This window comes from Centropristis striata, chromosome 13 (genome assembly GCF_030273125.1).
Source record: "Centropristis striata isolate RG_2023a ecotype Rhode Island chromosome 13, C.striata_1.0, whole genome shotgun sequence".
Lineage (NCBI taxonomy): Eukaryota > Metazoa > Chordata > Actinopteri > Perciformes > Serranidae > Centropristis > Centropristis striata.
The window spans coordinates 10,243,511-10,266,591 of record NC_081529.1 but is presented as its reverse complement, the minus strand read 5'-3'; the positions used below and the strand labels follow the sequence as shown (position 1 = coordinate 10,266,591).

The 23,081-nt window shown below is 40.0% G+C and overlaps 1 protein-coding gene across 4 annotated transcripts; it reads right to left on the bottom strand.

Annotated features, from left to right (window-relative positions):
- Positions 1-431: 431 nt before the first annotated feature.
- LOC131982581 (interleukin enhancer-binding factor 3 homolog) lies at positions 432-21,270 on the bottom strand. Of its 4 annotated transcripts, none has more exons than XM_059347079.1 (18): positions 21,190-21,270; positions 19,400-19,492; positions 17,441-17,664; positions 17,152-17,326; positions 15,394-15,541; positions 13,329-13,420; positions 11,451-11,546; positions 9,971-10,082; positions 9,781-9,878; positions 9,195-9,306; positions 8,951-9,064; positions 8,656-8,861; positions 7,317-7,484; positions 6,946-7,212; positions 4,771-4,903; positions 4,631-4,678; positions 2,762-3,181; positions 432-1,284 (listed from the first exon to the last, which is right to left on the bottom strand). In XM_059347079.1, the coding sequence occupies exons 2-18, from the start codon at positions 19,400-19,402 to the stop codon at positions 1,145-1,147; spliced, it is 2,556 nt and encodes an 851-aa protein (XP_059203062.1). In that variant the 5' UTR covers positions 19,403-19,492; positions 21,190-21,270; the 3' UTR covers positions 432-1,144. The 4 variants fall into 4 exon arrangements, with proteins under 4 accessions (XP_059203062.1, XP_059203060.1, XP_059203061.1 ...); XM_059347077.1 differs by having other exon boundaries at positions 6,946-7,227; positions 21,190-21,269; XM_059347078.1 differs by having other exon boundaries at positions 6,946-7,227; positions 9,781-9,875; positions 21,190-21,269.
- Between the last annotated feature and the right edge of the window lie 1,811 nt (positions 21,271-23,081).

Below are 23,081 nucleotides of genomic sequence, written 5' to 3'. Positions count from 1 at the left end.
TTTTTTTTGGAATTCCAAATACTGACAATCATGAAGACTTCGAATTAGTCAAAATTTTGATTTGAAATGTAACGCCTCCTTGTTTTACATGTATTTGATATCCAACCTAAATATATGGAGCCTCTGAAGCCCAGAAAGATGTTTAAAAAATTATTTCTTAGAGGAAAAAATAAATAGCTTTACTCATAATGAAATGCACTTCATAAATAATGTCTAATACTTGAAACTATTTTACTTTATTAATAATCTTTACTTTAATATTTTACCATGCCCTATGGATCAGTTAATAATCAGATTGCCAGGTTGTGAATAATCTCTAGCTGTGAGCACTTAATAGTCACGTAATAAACAGTTAACCAGGTCAATAATTACATAAGTCATGCAACTCCCAATTGTAAGATATATATTTAAGTAAAAACTCCAATAAAGACTTCTTCTCAAAATAAAAATCATTTATTAATACAAACACACTTTGTTATACATTAACAGGAACAAATTCAACCCAATGAAAAAGCTACATTGAGCAGAAATAAGGATTTAACATCATAATGTATTTCCAGTAATCTCCAAAACCATTTATTAAAATAACTACATCACATTAGGTAACTTACAAAATAAGCCAAAATTACAAGCAATGCAGAAAAGAACAAGCTCTTGGGGTCTATTGAATTCTTAAAAAAAAAGAAAAGAAAAATCTTTGTAGTTTAAACTACAAGATTTAACTAGTTTCACAGAAGAAAAAAAGGCTGCCGCCACACAACTCTTTATAAGAAAGGAAACCAAGTCAGAGCTAATGAGTGAGTAATTTGTAGAATCAGCCTTCATATTTAGTGGAGGATAAGGACTGGTAGTATAATTTAAAAAATAAAATAAAGAAGAATAACCTAAAAACACAAGACTAAGCACTGACCAGACCACTGACACAGACCACTAAATTCAGCCACAACTCAGCTCTGACTCTTACAATGTCCAGACGACTCATTTTGTGCCCACATGTGCTACATATAAACCCAAAAGCACATAAGAAGCAAACATGGAAAAGGCAGAGAGCACAGGCAAGCCATCAATCACTTTCTTTGGAGAAGGCTTGAGACACTGATGCAGGGTGCTTGGTGCCGATGATTCACAGACGGAGGAATAGAGTCTATCTATACTGGTAGTTCATGCTGCCGTCTCCTCTGCCGTAGCCCACAGGGTTGTGGTACTGAGAGTGGTTGTTGCCAAAGCCCTGGTTGTTGCTGCCTCCTCCTCCCTGCGAGTTGTAATTGGACTGGTTGTTGAAACCTACGAGGCAAGTAGGTGAAAAAAGTGAAAGTTGTTTCCAGAAGAATACATATAACAACAACAATATTACCCTCTGGACAAAAAAAGAAGCAGCGTCTTATTTTATCATGTAAAGCTTAACATTCAGAACTGTTTTTTTATTATTATAAAGCACCCAACAACTATTTGCTATGTAAATATGTAGTGGAGTAATGGTGTCCTGTGCAGAAAATAAAGTCCCTCTCTGTGTCCTTTCATGGAGCGTCATGGTTTTTTGTTTTGGTAGCCAGGCCAGCCATACATGCACGTTTGCATATATATATATATTGTTTTGTACTATGCACTACCTGGACAGTGTGTGTGAGAGCTTTGTTCATATGGCAGTTATCTCTGAAAACCACCTGCTGTGGAACAGAGTGGGCACAGAGGTTGATCTATAACATGTTGGAATAATAATATAATGTCCGAACGTAGCCGCAAACCTTATTTTGAGCCTCACAATGAAGATGTAACAGCCTACTAAGGCTCCGTTTACATGATGACGGTCTGAACAGAAGACGCAAAAGCGGCATCACGTCTTCACTTTTTATTCCGCATTTAGACGAGCGTTTTCAGGAGGAAATCTGCTGCATACCGTGATGCTAAAGTGTGTGAATTGGATTGGGTATGCATGCCAGGCGGCATCTCTTAAAGCCATAAGAGCATCGTTGGGCATGTGGAAGTTTTCATACCACGTATTTTCATCAGCTACTCCTTCCACAAAGTTCTCCACCATCCACTAGATCTCCCAGGTCTCGTCCAAAGCCGTCTGGCTCGCCTCAGACCAATTGGTGCATCCAAAATGTGATGGAGGTAATTCCAGATCCTTCTCCGTTCACTAATACTATCTGTACATATCCTGTACATTTGGTGGAAAGACTCCTGTAAGTTTATTAGAGCTGCCAGAGCAGCTTGAAGGTCCGACGCATGGAAATAATCCCACGTTTGTTTATTTCCCTGTACTGGAGCATGTATGTGAGGTAAACGCGTGAGCAGATCTGAGCAGAGTCTTACTAGTGACTGAGGCCATGAACTGATTATGATTGAAATGTTTACTGAGGTAATAAATCAAATAGTAGACTAGTAGACTCATTTTCCAGTTGAATTTCATACAATTTTACATATTTTTGCAACCAGTGGATTCAGCCCCTGCTGGCCACTAGAAACAATGCTGGTTGAGGGACTTCCGCATTAGCTTTGCTTTTTTTAGAACCAGAGGTTGTTGCTTTGCTATTCCCCATTTGTTTTAGTTCTGCCAGCACTTTTGCCATTGTTAGCACCGCTGCTGCTGTTTGCACTGCTGATATTGCCATCCTGACCCACAGTGGTGGAATATTTTGTCGTCACGGTAGTAGCATTTGCTGCTGAAATTTGTCTGCAAGATATAAAATTAAATTCTATGTGGAAATAGCTTCTGGATTCATCTCGACATTTCCATTTAAAACAAAACAAAATTCACCTTCATAACTGTAGTCTTGGCTACCTGCAGCACCCCCCGTCACCTGGCTTGGATAGGCAGTGCTGTACGAGAATCCACCTGCCCCTCCTTGGTTCTGGCTGAAACTCTTCTTTCCCTGCCCATAGCCCTGGCCATACTGGTTATAGGAGCCCTGCCCTGGGGGGCTGCTGGACTGGTACCCCCCTGCAGATCCACTGTTGGCTCCTGGGGGACCTGGAAAGGGTGTCTTCCCTCCCTTGTGCATGGGGGGTTTCTTTTTGGGGGTTTTGGTGGCAGAAGTGGCAGTGTAGGCTCCATCGTTCTGGTAGTAGGAACCGTAGGAGCCCTGAGCTGATCCTGGGGCTGTGCTGGCTGGAGGGCCGCCTGATGGGCTGCCTGATGCCCCGGCTCCTCCATTTGTGCCACCATTGTTGTAGTAATCTGGGAAATAACAGCATGGCACAATCTTAAAATAAGCATAACTTTATATAGGTTCTGTGCAACATTCTTCAGGTACTCAGGAATTAATTCAGACCCTGGAGTAACACAGTAATGAATAGTGACGTCACATTTATTTAAAAAAACAAACAAAAAAACATATAAAAACAGCTGGAGCAAACATTCGTCAGATTTTCTAATTCAGCAACAGTCTTAGTGCCAACAGCCTCACTTCATCAATGCTCATGCCGTTACAGATGGGCTACTGCAACTACCAAACACCAAAGTAAGACCATCATGCATTCAGTGTAGCCATGACTTAACAGTGTTGCTGATATGACACAGAAACAGCAGATTCTACATAAACAATGTGGCCATTTTTTAAAAGCAAAACAGAAATAATACAAAAATAAACAAAAAACAGCTCAATCATGACTGGAAGTGACAGAAAGGTATTAGAATGTAGAATGTCCAGCTCCCACAGGCCTTCCCTCAATCATGATGCGAATGAACAGAAACAAAGCCCTGTCCCAGTCCCACACATGGAGGCAATCAACAACAAATGAGCCCTGCGGTTTGGGGAGGTCCAGGCGTTCGGGTACATCCACAGAAGGTGACTTGGCTACATGCATGCAGTGGCAGATCGTCTCCTCGAGGTGTCAGGACATGACAAGTGGATTGGCAAGACAGGGCGGAGGGGTTGTTGTTGTCGCTTTATTCCCAGGGTTGCGGACTTGTTGGTGAAGGGAGTTCATGATGCTGCTGGAACACTACTGAGAATTTTGTCCATTTTTTGTATCCTCTCTACGGGACTGTTTTTGATTTTTCTAAGACTGGGGGAAGATCTATGTCGCAAACTCGTGGTAGCCATAGCAGTCTGAGACAAAGTCACCTAAAGAGTGAGACAGGGCAGAGAAGGGAAAAAAAAAATCAAAATTAGATTTGTCTATTTCGATTTTTCTGCCGCAAAAGAGGCAGTTGAATGACTCATTTTGGTCAGATTGTATTCAAGCTGAGTTGTTGGGTTTTTTTCTTATTATTTTATTTTTTAGATTTCTCTGCTCCTGTCACGCTCAGGTAGGTCAGTCCTCAGAACAGGCTGCCAGAGGGAAGAAAAGGGGTTCTCATAGGAGTGGGGGCTTGTCAAAACAGATTCAATCCTGTGGCTTAAAGCAGAGAAATGTAAAATCATTGAACTGGGAACATCCCAACATGTTTTATCATTATATGGACTCCTTTGCCGTTTGCCCTGGAGTGAAACTGTTCCCTATAATAGGCTACATCCCTTTAGTTAGGTAGATGTAAGACAGGTAAGAGTCCTGGCCAGAGGCACCATCCTGCGCCAGGACATCTATTTCTGACATGGTAAATAAATGACAGCCCAACTGCAGCCCAGACAAAGAGGAAATATCCAGTCAGAGCAGGATTAGAAGAGATGAAATGAATACTCACTGTAACCGGAGTTCGCGTTGTTCCCATAACCGTATGTTCCGAAGCCACCTGTGTTGAAATGAAACACGTTTGATATCCAATTTCACACCCTGTCAATCATTTTAATACGTCTGTCTGCTACAGTATAATTGGGTTTCTACCTCCTTGACCGTAGCCTCCTCCATTATTGAAGCCTCTGCCCCTTCCACGACCTCGTCCTCCTCTCCCTCTGCCCCGGGGAGAAGCAGCATCTCCGCCTCCAGATGCTCCCATCATGCCAAAGCCTGGAGTGTGCTAAAAAGGAAACAAACAATTTTATAGGTGAATTTTCACAAAAGTCGAATACCGGGAAAGAGGCGGGTTGAAACGTCCCTGATTTGAATGTGAGCTGCTCTAGCAGCTGTTTGAACGGACCTTTTTTGGCCCTGTTGAAGAGCAGGGCCATTTTTCTCCTCTGAAAACAGCCTGGTTGCTGTTTGGATTGAACGCTAAGCGGGATGTGACATAGTACTCGATGACAACAAGCGCCATTTTTTAAAAGCAGCCGAGGCAGGGAGTAGTCACTAAGGCTGCACAATTCATAGAATTTTAATCGTGATCACGATTTCAGCCGTGAGGCCGTCGGCTCGTTAAGAACTGGGGATTTCCACTGTCTCTCCCAGCTGCAGAGCCGGAGGGGATGTTAAGCCCTTGGCGTCCAGTCTGCAAATTGCTAACAGGCTAACAGTTAGCTCTGTAGCAGTACAGTGTGTATGTGCTGCTGCTGCAGGAGGTGTTCACTTACTTGTAAACATTGTTTACAACAAGCACCGGAAACTCTGTACACACACTAAAAAATATTCCGATTGTTTGTTTAAAAGTAGTGTAATAAAAATACAGATGTTTTCCCTAACATGATGAAATTGTGATTAACAATCGTGATTACAATATTGATCAAAATAATTTTTGGCCATAATCTTGCAGCCCTAGTAGTCACATCAATAATTGTATTATCAAGATGGAGCAGCAGAGAGTAAACAACAAAAGAGGTACGGGCCATGTTGGTGTTCTGGGGCCAGGAAACTGTCGCTAAGCATGCGCCGATCGAAAACCATATGTCATCGGAGTCACCGGAGTCTTGTAAATCCCTCTGGGACTTTTTTGTAATGGAGACTCGAACTTTCCCAGTGGCCACTTTTTTACCCTAATGCACCTTATTTGTACTTTTTTTATCAACACTGAACAGCAGGTTCATTATTTTCTGTCCATGCAGACCGTCATTTAACCCTTTATGGTCCAGTACATTCAATACTTATCAGAAAATTATATTTTCTTAGCTAGGGCTGCCCACTATTCATCAAATCAGGTTAATTTAGTTGTTATTAAAACAGGATTACTTGTGGAGAATGGAAGCTGGCATTTCGGAATCGTGTAGGTCACAGAATTCCGGTGGGATTCCTGCTGGATGGGATTAAATTTGACTTTTTAATCACACTACTGGGACATGTCAGGAAGAAGCCCCCTAAACATGTCAGAAATAGGAACTCTTGGCTGATGTTTTATTTATGTTTTTGTGTCCTTTAAAAAAGGCTTTTTACAGGAGGAAACAGGAGGTTTTCGTTGTGGGAACAGCTTGGGACAGATGGAAAATAATTCACGTCTGTGTCACCCTGTAGTGGAGAACTCAGTTCTAAATATCTGTTGATTCAATCAACCATCAACTTCCAAGCAACTTAAATTTGTTGATTTTCTAAATGTAATGACAGTTAGTCGACTAATAATTTATTTAGCTCGATTCTTAACTGAAGTGATTACTGCGATTAGAAAAGAAAAGGCAGTTTGCAGGCATTCTTTGTTTACCACATTTGATACTTTCAGCCATTTCAGCTTTTTTCCTCTAGAAACAAAAAAATAAAAATCTTCACTGCATTTACTTATTTTTTATATCCATTTTACATCTGACAGAAATTATATGTTCAACATATAACATTTGTTATAAATATATGCGGTGATACGTACACATTTATTGCAAAGCTTTTATTGTATATTTATTGATTTCTCTTTTTATATTACCTTAATATCCTCCATTCCATTACTACATTTTGTATTAATCATTATATCCACCACATACTTGTCATTCCTTACATATTCTCATACACAGAGAATTATGTACCATAGAGCTTTCCAGTTTCAATATTTTAGTTTTTGTACTTTTTGTACTCATTTGCTCTCCTTCTTTAGATACCTACTGCATCATATTTGACACAAACCTTTTCAATATATCACATCATAATAATTTCAACTTTACCCTTGATTTAAGCCTTTTTTCATGTTCTCCTGTTCTACTGGGTGCTTACCATGGGTGGTCCCTTTTTCTTTTTAGCAGCCTCGGCCATGGAGCCCTCGGGGAAGAGTCGCTCCAGAGCAGCCAGGGCGGCGTAGGCCTTGGCCACCTTCTTATTGGATCCCGTCCCCTGGAACTTCTGACCGTCGATCTCCACCTCCATGACGAAGCGTTTGTCGTGGCTGCCGCCGGTCTCCGAGATGAGCTCGTACTTCAGGCCGCGCCGCTTCTCGTTCAGCTCCATCACGGGGTTTTTGCCGTGTTTAGTCAGGATTGGTCCCTGTTGGCGAGCAGCCTGACAGTTAAGAGACATGGTCAGTGAGAAAAACTTTAACTAGCTGCGTATGATCAGCAGTCGCTGACATGCTGACAGGAGCTCCGTACCTCTACAGCATCAGTGGCTTCTGCAGCGGCTGCTCCTGTGGCAGTAGTGCTAGTTTCAATGGGTGTTATGACCGGCTTCAATTCCTCCACGGCGATAGCTACTTCCTCCACTTTTACCGGCTCAGTCTTCAGTTCCACTCCTGTGGGCAGGCCCAAGTCCTGGAGGACCTGCAGATGTCCACACAGATTCATTGTGGTTTAAAAGAAACCCCAAAGAATGCCAAATACAGTCACAGAAAAAATATCAGAACACCCATGTTGTCTTCAATTTATTGTTCATTTTAAATAGAGCTGCAACAATGACTTGATTAATCGAACAGAAATCGATTATTAAATTAATCGTCAACTATTATGATAATTGAATAATTGGTTTGAGCAGTTTTTAAAGACAATAAGTCTCACAATAAGTGATTTCAGCTTCTTCAATGTGAATATTTCTGGTTTCTTTGTTCCTTTATGCCAATAAACTGAATATCTCTTTGGTTTGTGGACAAAACAAGAGATTTGAGGACATCATCTTGTGGTTTGGGAAACACTGATTGATATTTTTCAACAACCAAACAACTAATTGATTAATCGTTTAGATTCCTCAGATTCATCGATAATGAAAATAATCGTTAGTTGCAGCCCTAATGTTAATGCCTGGTACAACTAAAAGGTTGATTTTGGTTTTTATCAAGAAAACCATGAAAAATGTCTAGATATCAGCTCTTAACCCATTTAAGGCGGGAAAGCATTACCGCATTTCTACCATTAAAACCGGGGGTGCTCTTGCATTATTCTACCATTAAAGCCGGGAAAGCAGTAAGTTCTAGTTTTTTCCACCTATTTTCGGTCTCTTGGCCAATAAAATGCATCAGAATACATGTTGTAGTGTCGCAATGCAACATGGGACTTTTCCAGAACTTTGAAATCATGGCGGAAGACGACTATAGCGGAGGGAGCTCAGATATAGCTCTAAGCTATAAGCTCTCGAATACTTTTTGAATTTAATTTCTATCTGCTACAGAGGCTGAAAAATCTATTATTTAGTAGAAGCGTTGACACTTCTGTTGAATTTCCAGAAAAATTATTCTTTTAAAATCGCCCAGAGGTTTTCCAGGGATTTTTTCCAGGCATTTTAGGCCTAAATGGGTTAAATGAAACTCTTATGAGCTATTTTTGTTATTATTATACATGTTCCAACAAATGTACCTTTAGTTGTACCAGGCATTAAAATGAAAGAGAAATTGAAGAAACAGGTGGTCTAATAATTTTCTCTGTTACTGTATAATATATCAAAATATAATATTAAAATGTATTATTTACTGAAGATGTTTGCTGTGAATGCTGTGCTCACCTTTACAGCTACATGCAGCTTGGCAGTGCGTTTGGAAGGACCAGAAGCCTTAAAGGTCTTGCCGTCCACTTCTACAGCCATGGTGAAGACTGGAACATGAACTGGGCCGGTCTGAGATACCAGTTTGTACTGGAGGCCTGGCTTCAGCTGGTTGAGCCTCATCAGAGCGTTCATAGCCTGGGGAGGCTCAGCCTTCTCTTCTGGAGCTGATGTAACAGCAGGACATCCAGTCAGACACAAATCTCATACACCACTCGTACAAATGATTCAATACAGCAGCTAAGAGAGCACTTACATTTCTTCTGCAGCTTTTTCTTCTTCTTATTTGGACTCTTATCATCAATTCCTTCCTCTTCCTCAATGGGCCTTTTCATTGGTGGGGCGTAGGCTGTACTAGGGGGGATTTGCACTGCAGCACAGACAAAAAAAAAATGATTATAAGACCATAAACAGCAGCTCATGGAATTGCATCTATACAGTTAAAAATAAAACAATCAACAGTCTCTACTGTGGATCTCAGGTTATTCAGACTGGTTTACCTGTGTAATCAATAGGAGTCTCACTACGAGGTTTCTTGGGCATCTTTGAAGGAAGAGGATCCATTCCAAGCACTTTGTGAAGCTGTCCGAAAGCTGACAGCCTTAAGGCATGCTGTAGATACAAGAAACATTAATTTCACACATACATCTCGGAACCCGTCAGCTATCGGTTTGATGACGGTTTAGCTTCTGGGGAACATTTTTAAGAGGAGGATATGTAGAGAAGTGATAATGTATATTTGGGTCAAGACGTCCTCCTCCCTGCGCTGGTAATTGCTTACAATCTGATGAGCAATTTGAGACGTGAGAATGGAGCTGGGATTCAATGTCTGTGATCGAGTTGTTTCTCTGCATATGAAGGCAGATTGCATTTTTGGCCATGTTCTACTTATCTGGCTCCTCACACAGACAGCTTACTTGCATGCAATAAAAGCCTGCTCAAATGTGACTGGTCAATACTTCTCCATCTACAAACGGAAACCAGATCTCTTCCGATACATTAATAAAGTCCCGCTGCTAGCAGGTATCGGTTTGCGTTACACATTTACGACATTGTGATGTATACAAACACTTTTATCTCACTTACTTGTGCACTCGCTGTTATGTCTTCTCTCTGCTGGAGGTCCAAGTGACCAATAGCATCTGTGGGCTCCTTCTCACATGGATCTGACACTCCAGCACCTTCTAAGACACAAGGAAACGTCATGCTCCACACTTATTCTGCACTTTAAAGGAGTAATTAAATAGCATTTTAGAGATACTTTCCACACACACACCTGCCATGAGGATTCCTGAAGCCAGACACTCTAAAACTCTCCGCAGAGCTTCTCCTGCCCCCATGGGCCGGTTCCCTGTACCGATGGCTTTCTCACAGATCAGCTCCAGTGGCTGTGAAGCACAAGAGAGAGAGGGAGACTCTTTGTTTGAGGATGCTATTTTTAAGCTCGGCCACTAACACGCAGAGATTTTAGGTCACTGCATTAGATAGGATCTCTGCAATTTGACAACTGGGATGGTGGCGTCTTTTTGTATCCAAGCAGACAAAGCTTTATCAAAGGAAGTGTTAATGTCAAACAGAGTTTTGGGGCTTTGAGTCACAGGACTAGTGTTTGGAAAACGACTTGTTACATATTTAACGGCTCTGAGAAGCCGCGATCACCTGAGCTTCAAATACACTTGTTTATAGGGTTATACACCTTTTTCTTTCAAATACAAATTCAAGCACCTTTCAAGCCTTTTCCAGGACATTATAACTGTGGTAAATTGCACATTTATATACAGAACATGTAGTATATACACTACACTGATTATTTCACTTCCAAAACAACCAAAATGATGTATCAGCATCCTACAAATGGGTCACACATTAATATGTTTCATAATGTGTCACCTGTTTCTTAGTACACATCCTATATAAGCTACATTTCAAGCAATTTGAAGCAGTTTTGAATCCAAACACTGGACCTCAAAAGTACGCTTTCTTAGATAGAAAGTGTACAGAATAACAGGTAATATCAGATCTTCAAATTTCTGATGGTCGTTGAACGGATCATGTTCAACCAGAAAAAGTAACGTCAAATAGTGATATTTCTTTTAGGGATGGAAATAATTAATCGATGATCGATTAATAGTTGTTAAGAATTTGGTCCATCATGTGGAATTTTTATCGATCTGTGTATTTTTAAATTTTAATTGTGTCTATGACTGTGTATCAGTATCACTGAACAGAAACACGCCGAGAGTTCAGTTCTGCAGCCGTACGTGAATAAACCAATAAGCTGAGAATCAAGTTGGATAAAGCTTCAGTTTGCAAAGCGAAAGTTGCAATAAGTTGCATTTTATTTTGCCCATGCATGCAGCATTTAATCGATTAATTGATCGTTAACATTATAGGTAATTGAGTTGGCAGATTTCTTCCAAACGCCCATCCCTAATTTCTTTAAAATCACTTTGTACAATATTGTGTCAATTTCCCGTTTAAACAGTTTGCATGAATCAGATCCTGTCAGATCCTCAGGTCAAATGGGGAAGCCATGAATGACTCTGCTGAGACCAACAGTCATGCAACAAATATTTGTTAAACCCAGACTGATGCAGAGAGAAGACTAGAAGTAAGTAGTGTTGTCAAAATGTCAGTTCAAAATGTATAGCATGTGGAGAAGGTGCTGGGCTTATATTTTGTAGTGTAAAATGAGGCCATGGTGAGCAGGGTTCAGGGGGATTTCCAGCACCTGTAAGCAGGGAGCTTTCACTCACCCAGCCACGAAGCGGGGCCCATGTAGGGACGCGAGCGCAGAGGTCCCTTAGGATCCGGATGACGATGACGCAGGAGCGCAGCCCGTTAGCTCTGGCCTGGGGACACAAGCAGGGAGGGGGGAGGGAGGGGCACGAGGAGGACAAGCAGCCTTAGTCGAACAGGAAGACCACGTGAAGCGTGAAGCAACATAAATAAATTAAAAGTAAATAAAAATGAAGCCACACAGACTATAACAGCTGAGCTTTGTCATTATGGAAGTGTCTGGAATTATTGATCATGTTTGAGTTGTTTGAAGAGCCTACTTCAGATCATTCATGGCTGTGAGTCAATAGCCAACGTGACTGATGGTGTTATCAGACATGAAACATTTCTGATCGTGTTGAAAAACACGCTCATGAATTAAGTTCAGGAAGAAAAGTGTAAATACAGCCACCTCAAACTTAATACAAGCTTTGATGTGAGAACCAAGTAAACTTTTTTTTTTTTTTAAAGCATGTGCTTAGGTCTGTAGTCATTGAAAGGGGTGATGGTTAAGTCAGTGACAGTTAAAAAAAAAAAAAATACTCAAGGTGCAATATTCCTGTTGATTTTGTTGCACACAGTGACAGAAACAGCCAGAGAACAGGAAAAATTGAGGCCACATACTCTACAAAAGCTGCAGAGATGGAGCGGATTGTTATAGCGGGAGAAGCCAAAGATGACACGCCACAGTACTATAATGAGTTATTATCAACATGGTTCACTACAAGGAACATTTTCTCTTCAAACTACAGAATGAGGTAGCGGTGCTCTAAAAGTATAGAGACTGTACCCCAAATCGGACACATCTGCAATGCCGCACTTTCCAGTGTTTCATGGTCATTTTGAATAAGGTCGCCACCACCATTGTTGATTTATACATATTTAATAATCCACGTGTGAAATTTAGTTTATGTACATGGGGATTTACATGTCTAATTACAATAGGAAAGTAACTGATGAGAGAAAGCAGTAAGAACGCTGGGGCAACGAAGTACAAAAAAAAAAAAGTACATCTATATTTTTACTGTACTGTGTTTCATTGTGAAGGACAGAAGTACAGTCCAGGTGTGTTGATAACAATGGTTGATAATGGTAATATTTATTTGGCTTACCCAGAAAAATCCACTTTCCCCCGAAAAACTCAGCAGCCCCCCATTGTTTTACAGCGAATAGATCCAAGTGTCCGATATGGGATACAGATAGCACACAGCTAATTGACCGGCGTTAGCATCCTTTAGCTATGGTAAACCCGAGGCTAACGTACACGGTTAAAACAATATACAGTTTGAAAGATAAGTTAGACTCTAGTTTCAGACCATTACATTAATTGGAAGCATAACATGATCATTTATATTAGTAGTTAATGTGAAATTTTGATACAAGCTTAGCTGAATGGTGTCCGATTTGGGATACAGTTACGTTAGCTTGCATAGATGTGAAAAAATAACAACTCACTCACACCAACATTGACATGATAGAAATATTGCACCTGGAAACATGGTGTGTTAGTCCCAGATTTGTTTCGCTGATTGTGTTAAGCAGCTGTGAGGGAGACTAAGGAACTCTAAAAAGCAGCACTGAACGTCTTTTTTGAGGAAAAAAAAAAAATGGCACTGCGGTAGAACCTGTTAAGTGAGCAAAGCAACTCTACAACAGTGTAATGACAAAGGTTTCCTAAGAAACAAACATCCAGATCGTCAAGTATTACTACAGGAAGTACACTTCAAAAGAGTAAATAAAGAGGAAAAAAAAACAACACATGGAACGCCCAAATAAAAGACAAAAAGAACAAACAGCATAAAAACCAAACTCAAAACTACTTCTGTTTTAGAGACAAATAAAGACAAGATCCAAACCTGGAACCACTTAGCGTGGCGGAGAGACGCCAAGGCAGTTAGGCATTTCTGCCTGTCCAGAACATCCGGGGGATCGTTGACTGAAAGCGATTCTATTGGCAGGTGGAATAAGAAGACAAGGTACAGTTTGACCAAGGGGAGTTCTGTCAGCCGGCCAGGGGGAACACAGGCAGCCTTCCCAAACCACAGGCAGGAGGGGGAAGGGGAGGGGGACCCCTCCACTGCAGAACCACCAAACGCTCTCAACCTCCCAGTTAATAGAGTTTAGCACGGCCCGGCACACAATGATTAGGCTTAAAACCCACCACAACGACAGTATATTGAGGCAGGTTGCAACTTAACTAAGTAAAAAAACATTTTTTATTGCAGATATCCCTGTCATTAAAAATTAGGGCTGTACCAAATGTTCTTTTTTTCATTCAACGCTCCTATTTTGGCTTTTGAATGAAGCTTCAAATGTCTTTTATCATATTTGATGAAATCATCACCCATAAAAAATAAATCAAAAGCAAAATAAAAGTCACAAAATCACTTATTTGAATAAAGTGATTGATCAAATTACATGAGTTACTCCTTTTATTGAATACATTTTTTTCTAAAGAGCACACTTGTCCCCCCTTTCCCGAAACAAACATTTCAACAATAGTGAAAATTTTGTTTTTGAAAGCCTAAACGCCAACAAATGGATCAAGGCAGAATAATTAGTTAATTTTTTTTATTTTACTTTCCCAATTAAAAGCCTCTGGTTAGTGAAAAATATTTGAATCGCACCGGTTGGAAAAAATCCTATGCAGCCACCACTGGAATCTAATTCTACATATTGTGTAATAACCACAATATTGGTGTAGTTTCATCTTTACCTACAACTGTGCACAAATACACAGTTTAAACTGAATGAATAATTATGAAAAAAGCTGTGCAGCATTCGAATGTTGATTTTGAATGTCAACATTATGAACAACGCTTCAAACTATTCGGTACAGCCCCATTAAAAGAAATGCCTTTATTAAGGGCTAATTGGTTGTATCAAAAGGGAGGTTGTGTCTCCATGGATGGTTCAACATAAATGTTTTTTTTTTTCTCTCTGGCGTCAACAGGAGGTAGAGCCCCTCCCCTTTGCCCCTATACTGGGTACACTGCACTTTGCCCCTTCCGAGACAGAGAGCGGCCAGTTGGTCAAAGGTCCAGCGTCCCTAAAAATTGACAAACTAGAAGGCTTGACAGAGAGAATCAGAATTGGAACCACAGGCAGAAGTTATCAGATGCACAAAAAGTGGGTATCAAAACAAGTCCACACTGCAGCAAAACTGATGGCTTAAAAGAGAAGACCCAAACTGGGCATCACTGTCGGCACGGGGCTACAGATAAGGTCAAGGTTCAACACCTGCCAAAACTGAGATCCTCACTACTGTTGGGTGCTCTTAAAAAACAAGAACCATTGGAAACTTTACTTTTGTTCTTGTATAGCTACAATTAAGCTACCAGTAGCTCACAACTGGGGCCGACCCCGTGGATTTTGAGTGGACATACATGCAGAATCCAAGCGTCCCTTGTCGTTATCCGTAACCCCGAGCCTTCCCTGCTAATGAACACCAGAGACAGTTAACAGCCCACTGTTGGGTCTAACAACCAAGGACAGTTTCACCACATGTTTTTGCTACTCATTTTTGCTGCAATGCAAACCGTTCATCATCAATGATAAAACACATGCAAACAAAGTGGTCTCTCTTTTTGGTTAAATTCTCAGTAAGCCTTCATTTCGTTGGCGACCTTGATCATTAAGGGGGGAAGAGAAAGCCATGTCTTCATAGTCAGTAAACTACCTGCCCTATACTGTATATTGGGCCATCAAAAATGTACAATTACATTACATGGAACTACGAGAGAGTCTAGAGAGCTATAAGCATAGCGCAGTTTCATTATGTGACGGTGCATTCTTGTCCCCTAGCTCCATTGAAGGCCCAATAAACAATATCTGTCTAGCCTGGTTGCCTGCTTGGCCGCCCTGCTGGAGGAGGGGAGCCACTAAAATAAAAAACACTGAGGCCCTGGTTTCGGAGCTTACCTCCGGTAGCTGCCCTCTCGATCTCCTCACGAACCAAAGGGGATGTCAGGTGAATAGTGAGGGTGAGAGGGGGCTCCTTGGTGTTCTTGATGACGATACTGGCCTCGCGGATGTGCTGCGTCACCACATACTTGTCTTCTGTGATGGACTGTGAAAGGGCAAAGTGTTTAAAGACACAACTAAATTATGGCTTAAAACGTCTCTCTGACCTGGCTGTGTGACACTGAGTGGTATGGAAATATGAGCCCACATTTTTGCAGTAATGCAGAAAACCGTATGGGTGTGTGAAAGGTCTAAAGGGTTATTTGTCCCCTGGATGGTGTGAGCGTGTAAATATCAATCAGCAATTTAGCAAGTATAAAAAATTACACTCGGCCACAAAACAAGCTTTAGAACCAGAGTTTCCCACAGGAGTTTAAGAGACTATGATGGGGGCAGGGCTACAACTAACATATTTTTCATAATCGATTAACCTGTCGATTATTTAAACGATTAATCGATTAGTTGTTTGGTCAATAAAATGTTGAAAAATATCAATCAGTGTTTCTAAAACCACAAGATGACGTCCTCAAGTCTCTTGTTTTGTCCACAAACCAAAGAGATATTCAGTTTATTGTCATAAAGGAACAAAGAAACCAGAAATATTCACATTGAAGAAGCTGAAATCACTTATTGTGAGAATTTGGACTTTTGTCTTTAAAAAAATGCTCAAATCAATTATATCATTATCAAAATAGTTGATGATTAATTTAATAATCGATTGTTGTTTGAATAACCGATTAATTGTTTCAGCTCTAGATGGGGGTAACTGAAGAAAGTAGGGGGGTCCAGGGGCATGCTCCCCCAGGGGAAACTTTTCCCCTAAAAGCCTAAATTTGGTGCCTCTCGCACATTCTTATGCCACTAATCCATCTTAGTCATTGCATATTTTAATGAATTATTGTAAAGGAGTATAAGGGTTTTTCTATGTTTTATATATGCATTATATTTTGACTATCTTCTTATAAATTATGTGGTGGACTCTTATGTGGTGTTTACAACATGTGCTCTTATTTTGAAAGCTCCATGTGTTTGCTTTTATTTTGAAACCCTGAATTATAACAACTACAAACACAAAGCTGACATTGAAACAACATCTAGACCAACGAGCCGTTAACTGTGCACTTTTCCAAGTCAAAAAGATTCTTGATAAAGACGGATTGGGGAAATGTGACGTGAATCACCTGTTCAACTGACTTTAGCGGTTTAGATAACACACTCAACTGTCCTGAACTGCCCACAGACACTTTGCATTTATGAACAATTGCTGCCTTCAGGAACTCACTGCGTCATAAATGAATATAGCAGAAACACCTAAATGAATATTTAGCTTTATTTTAGTCAATAAAATAACATTTATAGGGGAGAAAATGTTCTTAAATCAGGTCTGGTCACATTCTGTGCTTTAGCCTCAACGTGCATAAAACTACAGGAGCAGATTTCTGTCTCGTGTCAATGCAGACAAACAAGGATTATTCCCTGGCAGCAGTATGGAACAATAACATGGCTGTACGATGAGCGGTCTCAATCAGTACACATCTAATAATAATCTTCTTTAATAAAACCAAATATAAGGGATCTTACTTAAAAAAACACCACATCTGCAAATATAATGTTCTCTCCATTCATCTGTATCTACCTCGAAACCCCAGTTTTGGTCTGACTAACCAAAATGTTGTAGCATATCAGTGCACTGAATAAGCTGAGCCACGTTCTCACCTTGAGCTGCGTAACAAGGTTCTCAGACACTTTCTTCAGCAGAAGGATGGTCGGCTTGTCCTTACAGAGGAGCACCAGTTCCAAGTCAAGGTCCCCTTTCAGCAGCAGGCCCTTGGCAACTAGTCCCACCCTCATTACACCACGCAGAGAGCGAGTGGCCTGATCTTTAGGCTCACTGTTGGGGACACACAGCAGATACATGAGGAGCACAAAAAAATACACAAAGTGAATTTAAACATTTTTTACTGGCTAATTTACTACCAAGTAGACATCACCGACATGTCCTCACCTTTCCTTATCAGCCTCTGTGCTTTCAGAGTCAGACTTGGAGGTTCCTTTCTCTTGCTTATCCAGCCAGTCAGAAACGGCCTTCAGCGCCCGCTCTGTGTGAGATATCATGTTCTGTACACTTTCTAGTTCCTCCTGAGTCGGGTAGATGAAAGAGTGTTTGGCCATGACGTGTCGGTCATCGTTCATAAAGACACGCATGGAGCGGTGGCGCATCGGAGGGGGCTAGGGGTGGAGAGACACAAGATTAATTTATATTTTTTAATTGAAAAATACCAGGAAAAGTTCCATGCTGTGACTGGGTCAACAAAGACTAATTACAGGGTCCATAACATCAAAGTTAAGCACTTTCTAAGCATTTTCAAGCCTTTACAGCACCCTATAGCTGTGGCAAATGACGTATTTATACACATGCATACAGTATACTGCTTATTTCATTTGTTCATCACATTAAATCAGATGTTATTGAATTTGGAGACAATTTAAAAGTTTCATTTCAAAATGTATCACCTCTTTGTAACTTGACTTGGCATTCTCTTTAACCTAAATTTCAAGCAGTCTCAAGAACTTCATTCAAAAACAAAGCACTTTCCAAACCCACATTAGAAATGTTCATAGTGTTTAAGGATTTCCATCAACCATAGTAGAATTGGGTCATCCTAGGACTGGGCAATATGGACCAAAACTCATATCCCGGTATTTTTTAGGCCGAATGGTGATATACAATATACATTGGTATTTTAAACAAAACTTGAAATTGTTAAGTTTTAACTCAATATCACAAGTTACTATCATCATCAAGTTGTTTTATTTAAAGACTATATCAGTTTCAAAAGCTTACACCTTTTGAAGCAATTTGCTTGTGGCATGTTTTGCAAAAAACGTTGAGTCGCTCTTCATCTGCAATCCGAAATGCAAATTAGAGGCCAAGGAGCAAACAGCCGTAACAAGTGGCGATCATAAGTTAAGGCAACATCAAAAGATATTATATATCGGTATGGCGTCAACTACATATCTCTTTCTAAAATATATCGGTATAATTAGTAATACCGAACTACCGCCCAGCCCTAGGTCATCCCTTGTTGCCTTTCCAGTCCGGTGTACAAGCTTATGCCAGGTTGATTTTCATTTTTCATTTGCTTTGGTTACATTTGGCAAATTCACATAGTTCAGTTCCTAAGGGAAATTATACTGGGAAACTAGTTGAATTTGCTTTATGAACCCAAATCAACTTAAGAAGCGTCAGTCGAATAGAAATAAGCCTGGCGTATTTGGTTAAATTGCTTCAGGTAAGAAGCCCGGGGAGGGATGTTATTAACGGTTATGTGCACAGCCAAAAACTGACAATTACTTTTATAATAATGTATGAACATTAATTGTGCTGTGAGTTTTATAAATCATTACTATCTATAGAACAGAGACCTGTCTCATAAAGCAGGCTTACTGCATTACATTGATAACTGGACAGGTTAAAATGCTCCAGGTTTTATTCAGAACCGTTATTAAACTATCTTCATTAATCCTGCTTTATGGAGCTGGCACTTGGTCAACCTGCAAAGAGCTTTTATGGAGATTAAAAGACACGCTTTCTCTGTCGATCACTTGTCTTTGATTAATTAAAAATTTAATAACAAAGTCTCATGTCTAGGCCAAGCTTCTAACACCAGTGATTAAACAAGCCCAGTGTATGCACAGGCAGCCAAAGCCAATTTAGAGAGGAGCAGTCATGTGGAAGCTCCAGCATGTGTTCCTAAAGCCCCAGGCAGACTGGAGTGACAAAACACTGGCACCAGTCCTGTAACTTAAATTAGCTGTGGCACATTTATTTGTCCCGTTAACAGCGATATTTCACAAAAAGGCCAATGTGTGCTGTGATTTGGCTGGCTGTTTATTGTCCAAGATTAAAAAAATACACAATACTGTGATGCAGGACTTCAAATCACAAAGACAAATGATTTACCATTGTTGTGAAGAACGTGGTGACTCCTTTATCAAGCAAATTACAGCGTTAAAAATGGTCTCCTCTGCAGCAGATGACGATGTTGCAGTCCGTCTGTACAGGAGGGGAAACGAATGTACATGTTTATAGTGAGAATGCATTCAAATGTCAAAAAAAAAATCTGCAGCCAACTAAAAACTAAGACAGACCAGGAGAGTGTAGGTAACTGGCAAACATATTTGATTTGAATACATTTCTGCTGATTAAAAATGGCACATAATTCAGAACAGGATAGCACACTTAATGTTCTCATTTATCTATGAAATAAATAGCAGCTGTAGCAACAGGGAGGACTGTTGGCACAGCAACACATGCCCCAGGGATTAATGGCAGCCCTACTTGTGGAGGAACAAACGCAGTTCATTGTAATAAATCAGCCACTAAGAACACAGGCTTCTTCACATGTTGACATTCATACCTCTGACTAACGTATGATCTAAAAACATCTTTTCGGTAGACTAAGTAAGACTGACAAGTGAGGACAGTGCTGCTACATATAATTGATCTGCAAGTCGAAATCAACCCCAGTTCTAGAGGTGGGGGAAAAAAATCGATACAGTATAGTTTTGCGTGGCAATATTATATTGATTCATGGCAACCAAGTATCGATATTTAGCGGTCCGTCGCTGTAATTATTTTCACCGTTTTTGTTATTTCCGGCTGCTGTCGCTGGCTCACTAGGAATATACTGGATATACTGGTTTCGTAAGAAACTAGAAGATCTAAGGAATCTATAGGTATAGGTATATATATATATATATATATGTATATACCTATATATGTATATATATAGGTATATCGCAAAATGCTTAAAATCGCAATAATATCGTATCGTGACTCAAGTATCAGGATAAAATCGTATCGAGGGGCCTCTGGGATTCACACCTCTACCCAGTTCCTTTACGGGTGATTGATTTTTCATCTGTAATCATGGGGCCTCTACTGTGCAACAAAGACATGATGTGATCAGGGTGAAATGGTGAGGTTATTCACTTATTGTGACACACCCAGCGTGCTCACATGCTCTACTTCAAATGATAATTTAAAGCATACCTGTGATTACGTTTTAGTGTCAGAAAATGCAAATTATGTGAAACTATAACGAGCATAGCCAATGACCCTTTTTGACCCCATTTGTATTTGTTAGTCAACAAGTTACTGGCGCTCAGCTACAGATAGAGGAGTTAAACCTGCAACGGCACACACTTTTTTTTTATTTCAGGAAGGAGATTGAGTTACGAACAAGTCGCCCTGCAGTTAAAGGGGACCAAGACCCAGTTGCTCCATCAGGGGAATTTAAAAACAGACGCCATTTTAATTCAGTGCAGAGCCTCAGTGGCTAACATCCCCCACAAAAACACGCATCTCCCGTTGTTTAAAGCTGCGTCGTGCCGACCTGCTCACCGAGCCACAAAACACAGAAAACATCACATACCTATCACGTTTGTTAAGTGAAATACTAAATAGAATGTGTAGACACATAACTGGTTATTGTGTTATTGGTCTGTTGCCTATTATTAGACACTAAAATGGTCGAGGAGACAAGAAGACCGAGACCCCATTGACTGCTCAGCCACAGCTAGCACATTAGCACAGCCGAACGAGGCCAATGGATCAATATCTGAAGCGGATATAAAATAACACCATATTTTAGACAAACACGCTTCATTAGTTCCCCTTAGCGTTTTCGACCACCTAATTAATTACACTGTTTATATTAAGGGCTATAATTTTCTATTTTTCTCACTCACCGAGGTGTCGTCAGTGGTGTTAAACGGCTGCTGCACGTTAGCTCCCGGTCTCAGCAGCAGGACTGCAGGACACGCCCACGATATGAAAAACCATTATGCTCATTGGACAGAATTAGCACGTGACTGCAATTGTAGCCAATCGGAAAAGGGGGGCAACAGAACCATGGGCGTGGCCAGTAAAAACGTCTGAATTGAATTGTCTGTCTACCTTCAACAGCTGGTTGATTCATTCAATGTTCTTTGAGGCCTGGCTTTGTGATTATTAGAGCTGCAACAATTATTCGATTCATCGAACAATAATCGATTATTAAATTAATCGTCAACTATTGACAATCATCAAATAATTGGTTTGAGTTGGTTTTAAAGACAATAAGTCCAAATTCTCTGATTTCAGCTTCTTCAATGTGAATATTTCTGGTTTCTTTGTTCCTTCATGACAATAAACTGAATGTCTCTGGTTTGTGGACAAAACAAGAGATTTATCATCTTGTGGTTTGGGAAACACTGATTGATATTTTTCAACATTTTATTGACCAAACAACTAATTGAATAATTGTTTAAATAATCAACAGATTAATCGATAATGAAAATAATCATTAGTTGCAGCCCTACTGATTATTATTATAATCAGTCTATTCATACTTTCTGCAGGTGTTGGGGATTACTGTAGGAATCTTCCAGATTGGAAAAAGAGATTATTCTTTCATTTTTGCATATTGATTCAAAATTATGTGGCATTTCTCTTAATCAAAGGTGCAGTTCACACATTTGGGCAGCTACCCTGGCAATCAACAAATACAGTATGTTTTATATCTGTGACATGTCATTCCTGCCCACCATTTACATCCACTGGTCCAAGTCTTAATTTTATCTGTGTTGGCAATCTTACTTCCAGGACAGCATGACTGTGGAGTTCCACAAAGATCAATACTTGGTCCCCTTCAATTCAGTCTTTACTTGCTGCCATGAAGGCAGATTTTTTTCAAAACAACAACCCAAACTGCCATGCTTATGCAGATGATAGTCAAATCTATTTTTTTTAAACCATTAGAGATTCACCAATCCATTTTCCCCCTCATTTTTGATAGAATTGCCATCTTTGTCAATATCTGCAGAAACCAATATTGATATCAAGAGTTCTTTTTGCATAAAATTTGAATTGCATTTCGTTTGGGCTTTACATACAAACAGGTGTAGAGCTGCAAATAGTTATGGCAACCTCTTTGTTTTGGAAACCCTTGTATAAATCAGGTGCACACTAATGCTAGTAAGTCGATTTCTGTACATAACACAAAAATTATAAGAGCATTTAAAAGTGCAATTGCAAAGAGACAATTCTATGAGGTTTTTAATGTAAATAGTAATAAAAGTGCAAGAACTGTGTAGAGAAATAATTATCTACAGTATCAAAACAAGTCAAATATGTTAAAAAACAATAACTGTTGTGGCTACTTAATAAGTCTGCTTTGTTACAAAATGTGTGGGTAGTCAAACCAGACAAACCAGATATTATACACGCATTCATTTTGAGCAAGTAATAAAAAGCGTGACCAGAGGTCTGTTTGTATCGGATGCTGAATAGAGGAAATGATGAGGGGTTGTTATGGTTACCATGCAGAGTTAATAATCCCCCTTTGTGGTCTGTCTGTATTCGTTGCAGGATGAATTTGGCTCATGATCTCTGCCAAGTCCACTTGTCCAAATAAGATGATGTGTTCAATTTCAGGGAAGTAGCTCCTTATATCTTGCGAGTCTGATTCCTTCAAAAGGTCTGTTGGTTCAGCTTGCTGTAAGAGAGTTTGTAGCTGTGTGTAAGATTGAGAAACACATAATCCACCAAATTTAGAATAGGATTACTGTATATTTGAATATTATATTTACAAAAAAACAAA